The sequence below is a fragment of the Gopherus flavomarginatus genome, chromosome 4 (assembly GCF_025201925.1).
Source record: "Gopherus flavomarginatus isolate rGopFla2 chromosome 4, rGopFla2.mat.asm, whole genome shotgun sequence".
Lineage (NCBI taxonomy): Eukaryota > Metazoa > Chordata > Testudines > Testudinidae > Gopherus > Gopherus flavomarginatus.
In genome coordinates, this window is record NC_066620.1 from 70,334,891 (window position 1) to 70,352,118 (window position 17,228).

The window sequence follows — 17,228 nt, forward strand, 5'->3', positions numbered from 1 at the left end:
CTTGTGTGGCCGTTTGTTCTGCATTAGTAATCCCCGAATGTCTTTCAAACACTTGCTTTATACGTTCCATATAATCAGCCGGATTTTCTCCCTTACTTTGTTTACAGGCATTTATTTTGGTCCAGTCCGTTTTTCTTGGACACACATTAAGAACCTCATTAATTAGGTTGGTCCTTCTTTCATAAGCGCTTCCCCAGTGGTTATGAGGGCAAGGGCTTCCCTTAAGTCATCAGACATGTCAGACCGGGGCGTGGACCCACTTGAAGGGGTCCTGGGAGGCGTCTGCCTACCAGAACCCGAGGAAGAGGGAGTGGTGTCCGTACGATCACCTCGGTTATCCTCTGCCTCACTTCCTCCTCCCGATCTACTTCCCCCTGCCTGCGCATCCGGGCTATAAGCGGGTGGCCTATTAGGGTTATCGGGCCACTGTCTGCATTCTAAAAACAGATCAATCAGCTCATCAGAGGGGGGTGAAGGATAGATTCTTTTCGGGGCAGTCGGTTGTGGGTGTGTTTGGGACGGGCAAAGAGGGACTATACCCAAAGAAGGAGGATTTGGCAAAATTTGAGCACTATTTAATTTTTCCTGTGCCTCTTTAAGTTGGGTTTTTAGTTTTTCTTGGGTGTCTTTCAACCCCCTAACTTGAGACTCCTGACGTCTTTTACCCATTTCATCGTGCCACTCAAAATAAGCATCAAACTGTCCCTGTCCCACAGAGTTAGCAACAAGGGCACCCCTGAGGTGTACAATCCTATCAAGGTCAAAACTGCCTTCCACAGGGAATTGCAGTTTTGGATCATCTCTAGTATACCAATTCCATTTTTGCAAGTATTTACATGTCGACGGGCCACGGTGTACATACATATAAGCAGCAGGAGTGCCTTTTGGGGGGATTGGAATCCCTTTAGATTGGCCGGATCCCATTTTCACTTCAGCCCTCTTTCACACAAGCCACTCACACAGGGGAACGCTAATCAGGATTACCACGGTTCTTACACCGACGGCGTCTATACCTGCCCTGGGCAGGGGAAATGGGTGGAGTAGGTTTTGTTGACCCGCCTGGAGAATGCAGGTGCCTACTAGGAAGGAGGTAAAGGATGGGACGGGCTCCCCCTCAGAGAACCCGCGGTCCCCGCACGCCTGTCGTCAGCCCAGAGCACCAGCCTTAAGCCAACGATGCTTCTGAAGCTACGGACTTAGCGGTACGGTTTTCCTGGGGCTTCCCTCCTCTCCGAGAAGGGAAGGGAGCTTATGGCTCCAATGGGCAGAAAAGGGACTCTGCAGTCCTGAAAGGACAGTGCTCGAGGAGCGGTCACAGAGTCATAGGTCGTGGAAGGGAAGGGAAAAAAGGGCGGGGAAACACACAAGCACCCAACAGGTTAGCCACTTACCAAGGCCTGCCAGCTGGGAAGCCTTATACAAACACTTCACACACAGAAGCTCAGCTGTGGGGCTTGCTTTCGAGACACTCCCGGTCACAAGCTTTCGCTTCGCAGGAGGCTCGGGGCGTCTTCCCACAGCTGCATTCACACTGGCCGCTTGGCCCTCACACACACAGACACAGGCACTTTCTTGACACAGTCATCAAGGCGAAATCACAAAAAACTGGAACGCTATACCCGGATCCCCCTCAAACCTGGTAGGAAGGGGACCCCTGATCCCCCGGATCAGGACGGACCAAAAGGAGCGCGGTCCGTGGGCTGTCGAAGGTACCTTTGAAACCTTGGGAGCGGAGCCTTTAGAAAGGCTCTGAAACCTCAGAATCTCGGAAGCCTTAGAGAAAGGGCATCTGGTCTGTCTGATGGCTAAAAGTTCGAACCCAGCTTGTGACTTACCCAAACCGGAGCCTACAGACCAGTCCTCTGCCAAGCCCCATAGAGATTTCAAAAGGTCTCTTACCTTTTAATTGGGCCCGGGGGTTGGAAGGAGACTGCCTGCGGTCCTCCGATTCAGGAGAAGCCCTCTTGTGGGTTCCCGGCCAATGCACCAAAATTGTCGTGGAAAAGGACCACCACTCAGTTGAGTTGATCAGACAGCCTGAGGCTCCTTTATTGATTAATCAGAGAATACAAGCATATATGCAGGGAGAGACGACAAAGTCCCCTAGCAAGGGGAAGTCGCTCTACCTTACAGCAGTGGTACCTGGGTTTATATAGCCAAAAACCGCACATTAGCATATGAACTCATGCATCCGAATATACCATATTTGGTTAATACAATGACACCATTTCCTAAAAACATATAAAATAAGCTAATTTTGCAAGCTTGCCCTTTGCAACTTCCCCTTTTTACAGGTTGTTTTGTTTGTCAGGATCTTGGCACCTGGTGTCCACCTACTTGCGGTTTCTGCAGCTGTGCTCCCAAGCAAAATTTGAGGAACTTGGGTTCAAAAATACATGTTTGTTCCTTTGGCCAAGTACATTGGGGTTATTTTTATGCGTGCACAAGCTTCTTAATAAACTATAGTGACCTAGCAGTTGTTAATCTATTTCGGTAGTAATTCAAGGGACTTTATATTAGTCTAGTCCCTTAAAGGCAGCATTTTAATAGCATAATAGTGTGATAATAGTAGTGTATAGAGAAATCAGAGAGTGAGCCTCAGGAGAGTTAGTGGAAAATCAGCTTTTCTTACTTTACTATATGTTAGTATGATGGAGGCCTACTGTCTTGATGTAATTTATAGCAGCATCAAGACCTGGCTTTTGGGCCTGGGGTTATTTTTCTTTATCAGTACAAAGATCATAAAACAATAGGGGTTATTGTTTTTTTTTCTCAAGTTGTGAGTACAAAGATCATAAAACAATAGGGGTTATTGGTTTTTTTTTCTTTTGTATTTACATGTGTATAGTTGCTGGAGTGTTTTAAATTGTGTTCTTTTGAATAAGGCTGTTGATTCATATTTCTTTTAAGCAATTGACCCTGTATTTGTCACCTTAATACAGAGAGACCATTTTTATGTATTTTTGTTTCTTTTTACATAAAGCTTTCTTTTTAAGAACTGTTGGAGTTTTTTTAGTGGGGAACTGCAGGGAATTGAGTCTGTGCTCACCAGGGAATTGGTGGGAGGAAGAAGTCAGGGGGAAATCTGTGTGTGTTAGATTTACTAGCCTGACTTTGCATTCCCTCTGGGTGAAGGAGGGGGGTGGGGGGCAAGCTTGGCTCTCTCTCTCGGTACTTGTATTTCCAGGACTGGAAATAGGGAGGGTGGAATCCCTCTGTTTAGATTCATGGAGCTTGCTTCTGTGTATCTCTCCAGGAACCCAGGGAGGGAACACCTGGGAAGGAGGAGGGGTAAGGGAAATGGTTTATTCCCCTTTGTTGTGAGACTCAAGGAATTTGGGTCTTGGGGTCCCCAGGGAAGGTTTTTGGGGCAGCCAGAGTGCCTCAAAACACTCTAATTTTTTGGGTGGTGGCAACTTTACCAGGTCCAAGCTGGTAACTAAGCTTGGAGGTTTTCATGCTAACACCCATATTTTGGACTCTAAGGTTCAAATCTGGGAATATGTTATGACAGAAGCATGTCACGTGACATGCCCAGGACACCAATAACCATCCTTTATTGTTCATGGCACTATTACCTAGAGAAAGAATGAAGCTCTGAATAAGACCTGGATGTCTAGATACAGTTTTGAGTCCCTCTTTCTCTCCTACATCTTATATTCTTACCGAATTCTTGATTAGATTGATGGAGGTGATGTCAACCAGCCGCTGGGCCAGGTCACTGTTGAGGTGATTGACAACATTGATTTTTGTTTCTAGGTTTCTCAAGATGTGAAGCTGGTGCTCCACAGACAACTGCAAGGAAGACAGAAAACAATGACTTGTGTTGATGTATGGGAAAGTGAGAATTTAACATCATTTCTGACAAATTCTGTGGATTATAATATTATTCCAAGTACTGTGATTGGTGGGAAGGGTCAGGAGAGAAGGAATCAGAGTATATGGGAAACATGAGAGGGAAATAGACTGAATCAAATCAAGTAAGTAGATGGGATAAATCACAGAGGACAGGTGAGGGGAGAAGTTGGTTTATATGGGAGAGGCAAAAGGAAGGAGGCTGGTTCATGTAAACTGTTTTTGCATTGCATAGACACTGTTCATACCAAATCATTGTTCTCAAGACATTCTAGGATGCTCTTTATCTCCGCCTCCTCATTGTCCGATTCAGTGAGCTCAGTTACTCCTTCTCCCTTCCCCAAAGCCTTTTGGAATATTTTTGAAGCTGAAAAAAAGAAAAAGTTAATTCTTGTCTAATAGGAGGGTACCCACCTCCTCCTGGTCAAGCAGGACAAAAAACACATGGAAACGCACAGTCTCACATTATAAGTTCCTCTGGAAATGTTCCCTACATTCTGGACTAAATCCTTCGGCACTTTAAATCCATTGACTTCAACGGAGCTGCGCTGATTTGCACCAGTCAAGGACCTGTCACTCCCTGTCCAAAATGGTTAATGACAAAATGGAATATAGAGATTTCACACTATCATGGTCCTGCAAATGCCTCAGCTTTGTAATGCAGAGAAGGCAATGAACAGTCTGGAAGAGAAATGTAATCATTGTGACAGAGAAAGTGCTATGCAAATGAAGAAATCTTTAGTTCACAACGAGAGGATATAGAACACATTGCACAGGAGCTATGGACATGATCCAAAGCCTATTGGAGTTAATGGAAAAACTAGACCTGGGTGAAAAAAGTATTTTTCACGTCACTGATAATTTTAATAAACCAAAACCAAGATTTAAAAAAACTTCTGGTGTACTGAAAAGTCAAAATAAATGTTTCAGGTCAAATGAAATATTGTGTTTAAATTTCAAGCATTTTAAACTTTTTAATTAAAAAAAGTTAAAGGAACAAAACAATCTCATCTTCAATTGAAAAACTGAAACATTTGTTTTAACATTTTCAAAACAAAAAACTATGTACTTTTTCCAGTGTTTTTTTCACCTAACAAAAGATTTGGCAAAATCAACATGAATTTACTAAATGTTTGGTGTTGCCAAACCTGCATTTTTTGCAGAAAAAAATTCAGTCAAAACATTTTGTTGAGCTCTACCACTGACTTCTATGGGCTCTGTGATAAAGTTTGGATTGCTACAAGTTGCAACTTAATAATTCAGAAGACCTCACAGAAAAAAAGAAAAAGGTAAACAAGCAGTTATGAAAAACTGGATTAATATTTATTTTGATTTAAATAATAATTTTAAATAGACCTCTAGACAGGTAAGCAGTGAGATACCTTGAAAACTTTGGATGAAAAGTGTTACCAAAAATGCAAAGTATTATTAATTTATTTTAATTAATTATAAATTTCTGTCAATCCGTGAACCAGACACACTTCTAATGACAGGAATAGTGCAGAAATTACCCATAAAACTCCACAGCCAAGTCAACCTAAAGAAGAACATCATTAATCTCAAGGGTGAGAACAGTGCCACCACCAGGAAGACAGGAAAGATGGACATTTAGCTGAACCTCCTACCTTTTCAATGAGCTGCACAGGATTTAGTCACCAAAGTCACAGATTTAAGGGATAGACACTAATTCAGCCACAATAGCCTTTAGTCTAGAGGTACCACGGCTATAGAAAACTATGAAGCAGGTAAACAGAAGTACAAGGGGCAAGGGAGGAACAATGAAATTATGATGAAGTGAAAAGAAAACTAAGATTTAAGAATCAAAGCATACATATGCGGCCCCTAGTCTGGGTACATGAGGTGTCTAATAATTTTTGATGCCCTTCTCTGGACCATATATATTTCTGCCTTTTCTTTTTTTGATGTGACCAAGTGTTGTATCATTTTAGAACCAAATTCTACTCTCAGTTCCAGAGGTATAAATCCAGAGTAATCTTATTAAAAACCAAATGAGTTACTCCCAATGTTCGTACACTACACCTGTCAAGGTGGTGTGTGAGCAAATCTGGATTTGAACCAGCATAACTGAAAATAGAACGTGACCTTTCCTGGCTGATATGTTCACTTTTAGTTGATGATGTCTTGGCCTTGCAAGAGGATGGACTTGATTTTAAATGTTATTCTCTGTGCCTCTCTCCTGTTATCCTGAAACCAAACACAATGCTCAAGGTCACCAATGTATTAAGTACCAGTTTTATATAGTGACAGTAACAATATTCTCCATATTGCTTTCTTTCCTTTTCTTAATATAGCTGTGATGGGTTATGATGTGTGGTGGTAGGAAGATAACTTGGTATTCAGGTCGTGTTAGGGAGATCATGGAGGAGAGGAAGGAATTCTCCATTATGATGTTTGGCTTTGAATCATTCAGACTCTCTGAAAGGCACTTCCTGAGCTGGGTGGGCATGAGTCCCTCTCTTTTCACTTCTTCTATAGTATCAAACAAGTGATCTGCCTACTTCCTGGCCTGGTATGAATGCGCCTCTTCTCTTTTCTTTCTGTCCTAGTTGGCGGGGGGGGGGGGAGAAAAAAATCTGTCCATCTCTTATTTTCCTCTCTTCAAACAGAATCAGTAGAAAAATAAAGGTGTCAAGACAGTTTAGAAAAAGGCCTTTGTGAGTGCATTAGCATGAAGCAGGATTGACTATTGTTTGTGTAAAGTGCTATGCAAATGCTATTCATCATTAATAACAATATTTTTATTGAACTATTTCAGGAAATAGTAATACCTGGTATGTTAATGCTGTAATATAGCAAAATTGGCTTCCTTAATCAATTTCCTGTTTTAAGATACTATTATTAAGTTAGCTAGGACCAATATATTGCACTATAGAATTATTTAAAAGTCCAACATAGCACATGAGAGCATGGAACAAACCCTAATGAGACAAGTCATGTATACAACATATGGTCACAGAACATGGATACATAAGTTCTTAAATGTGCTGTAGTGCACAATCCTGCATTGGCTAAATCATAAGGGGTAATGGTCAATGAATTATATATTGTCTTATCTAAAGACTTTTCCATCCCTACTTTCTCACTAAATGATTTAAAGAGACATTTTGGGGTAGATTAGGCACAACCTGTACATTTTTTAAACTAAAACAGAAACAATAATAATGTATGTGAAAGTGGTTCCTTCCAACATTGAAGTACTTGGATCATTGTACATCCTAATTTGGGTGAGTGGTCTTTCACAGTAAGTTATACACAGTCTAATTAGAGGGGGGAAGAAAGGCAAATATTATTTTACATTGACATTGTGGTAGTGACTAATTACCTCAATTAAGTCATGACAGCATTGCATTAGCCACTGTATACATATATAGTAAGTGACACTTCCTGCTCCAAAGAGCTTATAGTCTAACAGACAATACATAACAGGTGGGTCGTAGGATGATAAGGTAAGATGAGGTAACAAAAATAATAGTGAGTTTTAGTACAGACTAGGTGTAGCTAAGAGTTGTACACATCAATAGCAGATATCACAGCTCACCACAGACATACAAAGAAAAAATACCAAAAATCATAGATCTCATTTCAATAATATGCTGTTGCCTCTTTTTGACCCGAGTGGCTAGTCAAATTTTAGGGCCCTGGGGACGTGCCAGTTGGAAGAAGAAATTGTTGGAATGTGGAATTTTGACACATGCTTGTTTATTTACAAGGAACATGCAAAGTCTTCCTACTATGAACTCTGGAAGAACCAAGAACAAAAGGTGCAGTTTCAGAGCTCCCAAAGCCTCTTTAGCTAAAACCAGACCCAAAATTCTCTCTCTAGCTTTTTCCAAGTCACACCGTGCTCACAAGCTAGCGCTTGGCTTTCTTGCTTTTTGTCTCTGCCTTTCAGTGTAGTCTCTGTTCTCAATTTCCATGTGTTCTGCCTTCCATCACCCGCACAGATGCAAAATCAAACTCCAGGGTTTTTCACAGTCCCCTTTTGTTTTAGACTGGGGGCTTCTGATTAACTCAGTTATGTAAATTGAAAGGTGCGTTCACACCCAGTTCCAAGAGTTGTGATCAGTGCAGTCACCAGTACCTCTCAGCATAATGCTCCTTTCTTTTACAGTAAAAGCTCCTTAATAACACTTAGCTGATTGTTTAAAATACTGTAAAACTGCTATGCCACTGCCTCTCATTCAGTAGCAATGATCCTCTCTACATCATAATGAATGACAAATGCCTAGCCTAATTTTGAAGAGCTCCTGCCTACGCTTAGCCTTTGATGCAGTTGGGTTCAAACATGGCAATGCTTAAGGTTCTCAGTTAAATTAGTGCAGCTGTTTATTATAACAGGATTGTCTAGTGGTTAGGGCACAAGGGGACCCAAGTTCATGTCCCTATTCCACCCCTGACTTCTTGTATGACCTTCTGCAAGTCTCTCTCTACCTCTGTTCTCCCTTTGCAAAATGGGGATAGCACTTTCTTAACTCACAGATAAATACAATAAAGATTATGAAGAACTCAGATACTACAATAACAGGGACCAGATAAGTACCTAAGAGATAGATCTGAATAAATCTCTTCAATAAGTGTCAATATGAAGGAAGCAAGATTCTCCTCCTAAAACCTGATTCAACCCAGTAGAGAGATTTCTGTTTTCCTAGAGTTGGAGATTATTTATAAGAAACCATTTTAAAAGTATTTATCAACTGTTCTCACTGGCATCTGGTAAAAAAGAAAAGAAAAGGTTACTTACCTGTAACTGGAATTCTTTGAGATGACTGCATGTTCACATGTGTGGGTAATGGGCTGACCAGTGCAGCCTAATGATAGAACCTTCTGCAAGCAGTGCCTGTTAGAGAGCCTCTGTGCCCTCTTCTGCTGCTCCTCTCACTGTCGCTGAATGTTCTGAAGGTGAGGCTACATAAGGGGTGCTGCTCCCTCTACTGCCTCAGTTGCTTCTACCACTGACCCAAAGGAACCAAAATAGGACTCTGAGAAAAGGGGAAAGAAGAGCAGGAAGTGAGTGTATGCAGAGGCCTCTGTCATAAACAGATAGCTAAGGGTTAATGTCTCTTACACCTGGAAAGAAGAAACCTGAAACACCTGATCAGAGGACCAATCAGGAAACAAGACTTTTTCAAATCTGGGTGGAGGGAAGTTTGTGTCTGAGTCCTTTGTTCTTTGGTTTTCTGCCTGTCTCTCTCTCGGCTATGAGAGGATTTCTGTTTCCTGCTTTCTAATCTTCTGTTTCCAAGTTGTAAGTACAAATATAGTAAGGCAGTAAGGTTTCTATTGTTTTCTTTTGTATTTACATGGGTGTAGTTGCTGGAATGTTTTGAATTGTATTCTTTTTGAATAAGGCTGTTTATTCATATTTCTTTTAAGCAAATGACCCTGTATTTGTCACCTTAATACAGAGAGACCATTTTTATGTACTTTTTCTTTCTTTTTAAGACCTGTTGGAGTTTTTCTTTAGTGGGGAACTCCAGGGAATTGAGTCTGTGCTCACCAGGGAATTGGTGGGAGGAAGAAGTCAGGGGGAAATCTGTGTGTGTTAGATTTACTAGCCTGACTTTGCATTCTCTCTGGGTGAGGGGGGAAGAGAGATTAGCTCTCGGTAATTCTGTTTTCCAGGACTGGGAACGGGGAGGGTGGAGTCCCTCTGTTTAGATTCACGGAGCTTGCTTCTGTGTCTCTCTCCAGGAACCTAGGGAGGGAACACCTGGAAGGGAGAAGGAGGGGGGGGAAATGGTTTATTCCCCTTTGTTATAAGACACAAGAAATTTGGGTCTTGGGGTCCCCAGGGAAGGTTGTTGGGGGGACCAGAGTGCCCCAAAACATTCTAATTTTTTGGGTGGTGGCAACTTTACCAGGTCCAAGCTGGTAACTAAGCTTGGAGGTTTTCATGCTAACCCCCATATTTTGGACGCTAAGGTCCAAATCTGGGACTAGGTTTTGACAGCCTCTCAAAGAACTTTGGTTAAAGGTAACCAAACTTCATTTCTTCTTCAGATGGCTTTGCATATTCCCACTTATGCGTAATTTGGCAAGCAGCGCTAAAAAAATCTCAGGAGGTGGGACAGATTCCTAATTAAATGATGATTGCAGCACTGCTCCACCAAACCTAATATTTTCTCTTGAAGCCTCATCCAAAGCATAATGTTTAGTAAACATATGGACTGACTTCCAAGTAGAAGCCTTATATATTGCCCCAGTAGGAATAAACAAATGCTGCTGCTACTGCCCTAGTGGAATGAGATCTCACAACAGTAGGCACAAGAATTGCTGCTAACTTGTAACATTCAATTACACACTACTTACCCCATCTGGAAATAGTCTGAGCAGATACACGACACTTCATCATTCTGAGCATAAGAAATAATTTAGAAGAGTTCCTAAAAAGGTGGATGATTCAAAAATTCTGGGGGTAGATTAGACCATGGAGACCAGGACTGTCAGTCTCTCTGATAGTTGGGATCAGGGCTGCAGGGAGGGAGTAAGTGGGGCAATTTGCCCCATGCCCCACAGGGGCCCCCACAAGAATATAGTATTCTATAGTATTGCAACTTTTTTTTATGCTTTGTTCTATTTAAATAAGATACCAACGCTCTTCTAGCATCTTAAGTATGTAAAGCACTTTCCCCTTTATTAGCATGAGTCTTTGGGGGGAAAAACCACTGGTAAATTAACTGATGTGAAACTGCGACACTATTTTTGGTAAAAACCTGGGATCAGGTCTAAGAACCACATTGTCTTTGTGAAAAAGAGTAAATGGAAGATTGGCTATCAAGGCATGTAATTTACTCATCCTTCTGGCTCGTTAGAGGAACAGTAAAAATAGTGAGTATGAAAATATGAAAAACAGTCATGAGCTATCTGATAGCATTTGTCTGGTATCTTAGATAGGCTGACAAAATATACAGCCTTAGCAGGTTGCAAATGGCATCCAATACAAGTAAAGACATCCTATTCCTTGAATGAGGACCTAGAACGTTGAATACAGGACGTGGCACCTCTTCCACAGCAAGAAGGTAAGTTCAAAGTGGATTCCATACAATCCACTAATTTGTGGAATTGCAAAGGATGCTCAGAAAGATGATGCAGCAGCAATGTCCATATGCTCATCAGCTGACAAATCAGGATCAAAGTCAGTATCCACCTGACCCTGCTCAAAAAGAGGCACTAACGCCTTCTTCTTCTTCCAACAAAATGTCAGGAACCACTGTTTGAGCTGTAGATGGAGCTGGCAGAATTGGATGCACATAATTCTCAGCTAACAGATCCTTATCAGTCAGAACATCATTTTTATTGCCATAAGGTGGATGATTCAAAAATTCTGGGGGTAGATTAGACCATGGAGACCAGGACTGTCAGTCTCTCTGATAGCTGGGATCAGGGCTGCAGGCGGGGTGGGGGTAAGTGGGGCAATTTGCCCCAGACCCCACAGGGGCGCCCACGAGAATATAGTATTCTATAGTATTGCAACTTTTTTTATGGAAGGGGCCCCCAAAATTGATTTGCCCCAGGCCTCCTGAATCCTCTGGGCAGCCCTGGCTGGAATCCAGGAACATACCCAGAGGAGGAACTCTCCAAAAGACTTAGGAAACCTAGACTTGAACCATCCAGGTTTTTGCCACCTAAGTCTTTTAACTCTCCCTCTATCCTCTTCTGAGGATCCAATCTCAGATCCCATTATGGCTATCATCAGAGAAACCAACAGCGGGTGTAGACACACAAAAAGTGACAATGATCAGCTTGGTGAACTTATAGAGTAGTAGGAGAAGGAGGCAAAGATGGATGTGGAGACAGATTCACAATAATCTTCTAATCTACCCCTCTTTTTGGATGAAGCGAATTTAGATCTATCAAAGCTTCTCTCTTCCTCTTCCCCAACAGCCTCTCATTCAAATCCAATGAGTGCTCAGAAGCTTAATGGTGAACATCAACCACCATCATAATAGCCCCTTTCAAATCCAACAATGGCACTGAAGTGGGAATGAGCAGTACCAATATTATGAGTTCAGGCATCAGCAGCTCTGGAGAGAGTCTCAGCTCTGTAACTATGTGCTGTGAAGCCGAATGTGGAAACAGTTTAGATTTCAGTGTCAGAATTGCAGAAGACATGGGAGAAATCAGACAGATCCAGTAAGTCTGACCTATAGGATCTGGCACAGCTAACAGTAGCAGTCTTCTCTCTCACCTATTTCTTCAGAACCAACAGCTTAAACGTGGGGTCTTTAGCCACCAACTGATCAAACAATGCCTTTGAAACCCTAGCAGCTTTAACAGGATGATCCGACAAATTAGGAACAGAAGCAGGAACCAAAGACAACCTAGACCAGTGGGATCCTTTAGGAACTTTAGTCTTACTAGACAAGGCAGCTGGAGATGAAACAGGCCTCTTGGTCTTCAGATCCAACAACCTCCCAGAACCATTGGCTTAAGAACACATACAGACTATTCTGTCTCTCCTTACCCACTCTGAGTGTGGAAGTCTGACCTATAGAATACCCAGAAGAAGGAGAGTGACCTTCTCTGAGGCATTTGGAGCACCTAATGTGATCATCCGATGCCAGGAAGCTGGCTGGGCAAGAAGAACATCTCTTAAATCCTGGCTTCTGTCATCGCAAGGAACCAAACCTAAACCTAAAAACTAACTAAACTAACACTAACACTAAAAGTTAACAACAACAATTATCTAAAAGCATTAAAATATAGTAGAAAAACCCAGACCTGATGCACCAGAGAGGTTCACTTCCATCTGGCATAACCGGTTGGAGGGAGCTGAGATGGTAAAAGGCACAGTATTCACTGATATAGCCTCACCCTCAGAATGTTCGAAGATACTGAGGAGAGGGATAAGAGGAGGAAAATGTGTGCTGTGACAGGCACGGCTCAGAGAAGGTTCTGTTGTTAAGATGCACTGGTTGGTTCATTACTCATATGTGGGAATATGCAGAGCCACTCCAAGAATCACATTTATTCTCTTTTTTAGGTTACCGTGTGTAAATGTTGACTTTTTATCAACTCTTTATTTAAAAGCTCCAATACATGCAGTTGTCAAGGTCATCTAGACATTCCTCCAGAGATACAAGGAATATAATGAAATTACCATTCCGGATCAGATCCATGCTCCATGTAATTCAAGATGTGTTCTCCCACTGTGGCCAGTACCAGATGTTTCTTAGAAAGGTGCAAAAAACCTCCTAACTGCCAGCAAAGACTGGCTTAAGCCTTGAAGCTTAATATCTTCTCAAAAATGTATATATTAGCATGAACTATAACAACTCTGGCTTTTATTATCCATGGAAATGTTCAGTTCCTTTAAACTTGCTCAGTTTTTGGCTTCAGTGATATCCTGTGACAATGAATTCTACAGTCTAATTGTGTGCTATGTGAGAAAAAAATATTTCCTTTTATCAATTTTGAGTTTACCACCTTATATTGAATATCCGCTTGGGTCTTGTGTTATGAGACAGGGAGAACAGAAGTGATTCAATCTGCAGGCTTCCTGGGGCAAGATATAGCTGCAGCATTACATCAGATGTTGTAATCCTTTGTTTATAAATTATGTCATCCAGAGGTGCCTGATATACAGTAACTCCTCGCTTAACATTGTAGTTATGTTCCTGAAAAATGCGACTTTAAGCAAAACGATGTTAAGCAAATCCAGTTTCCCCATAAGAATTAATGTAAATGGTGTGTTAGGTTCCAGGGAAATTGTTTTCACCAGACAAAAGTACCTACACACATAGAGTATACGTTTTAAACAAACAATTTAATACTGTACACAGCAATGATGATTGTGAAGCTTGGTTGAGATCGTGGAGTCAGAGGGTGGAATATTTCCCAGGGAATGCCTTAATGCTAAATGATGAACTAGCAATTGGCTGAGTCCTCAAAGGTTAACTCGTTGTTATGTAGCCTCACCTTCTACAAGGCAACATGAATGGAGGGAGGGGAGACAGCACAGCAGACAGAGACAGATGTGCATTACCCCTTTAAGTACAGTGACTCCAGTCTAAGTACACTGCCTTGTTAAGCAGATCAGCAAGCTGAGACGGCAGCTGCTGCCAGGAAGCTCCCTCCATCCTGAGTCCTGTCATGTGTCCCCTCTGCTCTATGGAAGATGGAGTAAGCAGGGTGCAGGAGTGGGAGGGGAACACCCTGACATTAGTCCCCCTCTTTCCCCCTCCACTCCCCACAGCAAGCAGGAGGCTCCAGGGAGCAGCTCCAAGGCAGAGGGAGGGAGCAGCACATGGCAGTGGGGGGAGGGACAGCTGAACTGCTGGCAATTGATAGCCTGCTGGGCAGCTGCCGCACAGGAAACTTAGGGGAGCTGATGGGGGACTGCTGGTCCACCCTGGTTCCAAGTCCCCACCAGCTAGCTCCAACGGGCTGCTCTTCCTGCAAGCAGTGGACAAAGTGGGGGCTGCCAAACAAAGTTATAAGGGAGCATTGAACAACTTTAAATGAGCATGTTCTGTAATTGATCAGCAACGTAACAACAAAATGACATTAACTGGGAGACTTTACATGAGGAGTTACTGTACATTGAGCAGCAGGTTACAATAGCTTTTGGCAAGAACTACTGTGCATGAGCCATTTTGCATCCATGACTCATTCTGCATGAGCAGAAATGTTTTCATTATTTATTTATTTATTTCAATTAATACAATTTGTTGTGTGGATTTAACCATTTTCCTCCAGTGTTTGCAACCCAAACATTATTCTGTTATATTAAGGCATAAGAATCAGCAAGTGAAAATGATTTATCTAGCTTAATTTCCAAAGGTGAGTGAAATGCAAAGAAGTAAATAAAACAGCATAAATGATGAAAAGTAGCGATGAGCATGAAACAAAGCCCTGCATCCAAAGGTGCTCAGGTTTCGGAGTATAGTTAGGAGCCAGATTCAGAGTTTGAGGCTGGGCCATCTTCTCCACAGTAGCCAAATCGAAACTTTAAGTCTGAACATTGCTGAACTCCTGGGAAACTCATATTGAGAAGGTAACTGGGAAAGGGCTGGTTTTATGAGCTCATCCAACCTGCTTCTAACACAGACCATATGCTACAAAGAACTCAGACTCTCTCTCTGGCTGGTGTTATAAATTACTAATGAAGCCATACAAAGTTCTGTTCAAACTTCTCAACAGATTTGGTTGCTTCTAGTTCAGTGAAACCGTATTTTTGTTAATTCACTCTGTTTACTGGTTAAGATGAACTTGTACATCACCATGTTCTGTACCTCTAGAACCTAAAAGACAAAGCATGTTTGTAATTTAGGATAAATGAATGTAAATAGCTCTTAAAATGCTTACCGTTATTCTGTCTCAAAACGTCTGTCACAGTCTCTCGTACTCAGTAAACCATTCCCTCCCTCTTGCAAACTGCACCAAAATCAGACTCCACATACAGCAGAGACACTTCTGAGGTAAACTGAAGGATGATTCTCTCTTACTTGAAGGGGAAAACAGTTTGAGGCAGGTCCTCAGCTGGTGTAAATCAGCATAGCTCTCTTGTCGCTAAAGAAGCTACACCAATTTACACCAGCTGAGGATCTGGCCTTAAATATTCATTAGAGCTTTAGTTTTTTCAAAGCAGAGTTCACTGGAACAAATATAGAAATATCCAGTGTCTACCCATGCAACCAGCTGAATTCCTTGACTTATCCATTGTCAAGATAGGTCATAATGGACTACCATACTGTTGCTAGGAGATCAGCCACAAGACTTATGTAACAGGTTCTTCTGGCAGTCACCTCTCACTCCATTAAAGTCAGTGGGGTTATTGGTGTAAAACCCATGTGAAAGGAGCATGAAACCCAATGGCACTGAATATACAAGGTTTGGGAGTTGGGTAGGGTCAGGGAGGGGCTATCAAATCAATCAATCTGGTACAGTCTGAAAGTCTCAACAACTATATCTTTTTTATTTGTATTGTGCTAGCACCTAGGAGCTGATCATGGGTCATGATGCTACTGTGCTTTGCACTGTAGAAACACAATCATATGGGCCAAACCTTCCCAAGTTTCCTCCTTACATACGAAGCATGTTTCTCTTTTTAAAATATGAATAGTTTGTTATTGATTGTGCTTTTTCCCAGAAGCTGACAGGGAGGTATGTGGTAGAGAAGATGCATTTACAAAATAAATGCTGTCTCCTTTAACCAGGTTGAATACCACCATACTCTGTTAGTATTCTCATTTTCCTCAATAGAATGTAGTGGTGGAATAAGGTCCTCTCAATGCGAGTAGAGGGAGGTAGAATTTGATCCCAAATGTGTGACTATGAAAAAATATGGAGGAAGAGACCAAGTATTCTGTTTGTTTGTTTGTCTCTTGACTATATTTTGAAAAAAATACAGGAAGTGCTAATCAATTAAACCTATGCAAAACAGAGAAAAGGGAAAACCCAATCAACCCCAACATTCATGCATCGAATTGTATCATTTGAGTGGTGTATAATAGTATAGCAATAGGCCTTCTCTAGTAACTGACCTTTCTCATTTAATACAGAGGTCCTGATGTGGACTTGATGCCCTGTTGAGCATGATCTGCAAACACAGAGATGGAACAGGATCCCTGCCTTGCCGAGATTACAATCTAAGAGTTCAATCCTACAGATACTTACATTATATGTGTAAAGTTTATTCATGTGTAGTCACATATGCTTAAGAGTTTGCAGCATTGAGTACCCAAGTATCCAAATACATGTTTTAACATAAATATATTTCCCTTGAAGTTGGCACGTGCTTTTATTTCATTTTTTTTTTTGGGGGGGGGAGAGCAGTTATTTATAAGTAGTTTCACCCTTTTAACTTGCTGTCATGGAATGTGATTTTTTTTTTAAAGTCTCAATCTGATCTGAATTAGTCCACGTTCAGAAGAAGTGACAGGCTAAGGGGAGTGTAAACCAAACCTTACTTCACCTATCTGACGTTCTAAGTTCATAATTCTATGATACTTGGCCAATTGTTAATAACATCACTAACATCGGAGCGAGCAAAAGAGAATTCTCTGCTTTCCATCAGCCCTTACAGACAAAACACAGAATTATGTATTCCTTGTTTAGTGGGCTTTGTGCTATATACAAACACAAAAGAGAGACTCTGCCACAAAAAACTTGCAATCTAGAAGGCAGAACTTGGTCCTTCAGTATGATCTACACAGGCAAATGCCTATTCCTCATGTGAAGTCCTGTGGACTACACCAGTTTACACTAATTGGGGATCTGGCTTACCACCTTATCCACCCCTGACTGAAAGGATTATAAGATCTCTGAGATATTTGACAATTATGGACTACTAAAAGCAATTAAAGGAAATTAATGGGTGTAGGAATCAATTTAAAAAAATGATGCTAAGG

The 17,228-nt window shown here is 41.6% G+C and overlaps 1 protein-coding gene across 1 annotated transcript in view; it reads right to left on the bottom strand.

Moving 5' to 3' along the window:
- The window catches only part of LOC127050055 (maestro heat-like repeat-containing protein family member 1), a 72,104-nt gene extending 63,456 nt beyond the window's left edge, over positions 1-8,648 (bottom strand). Inside the window, exons 1-4 of the mRNA XM_050951590.1 lie at positions 8,618-8,648; positions 4,320-4,435; positions 4,104-4,202; positions 3,667-3,795 (exon numbers count right to left, since the gene is read on the bottom strand). Coding sequence (XP_050807547.1) covers positions 3,667-3,795; positions 4,104-4,202; positions 4,320-4,435; positions 8,618-8,648 — 375 coding nt within the window. The remainder of the gene's footprint in view (positions 1-3,666; positions 3,796-4,103; positions 4,203-4,319; positions 4,436-8,617) is intronic.
- Positions 8,649-17,228: the final 8,580 nt, after the last annotated feature.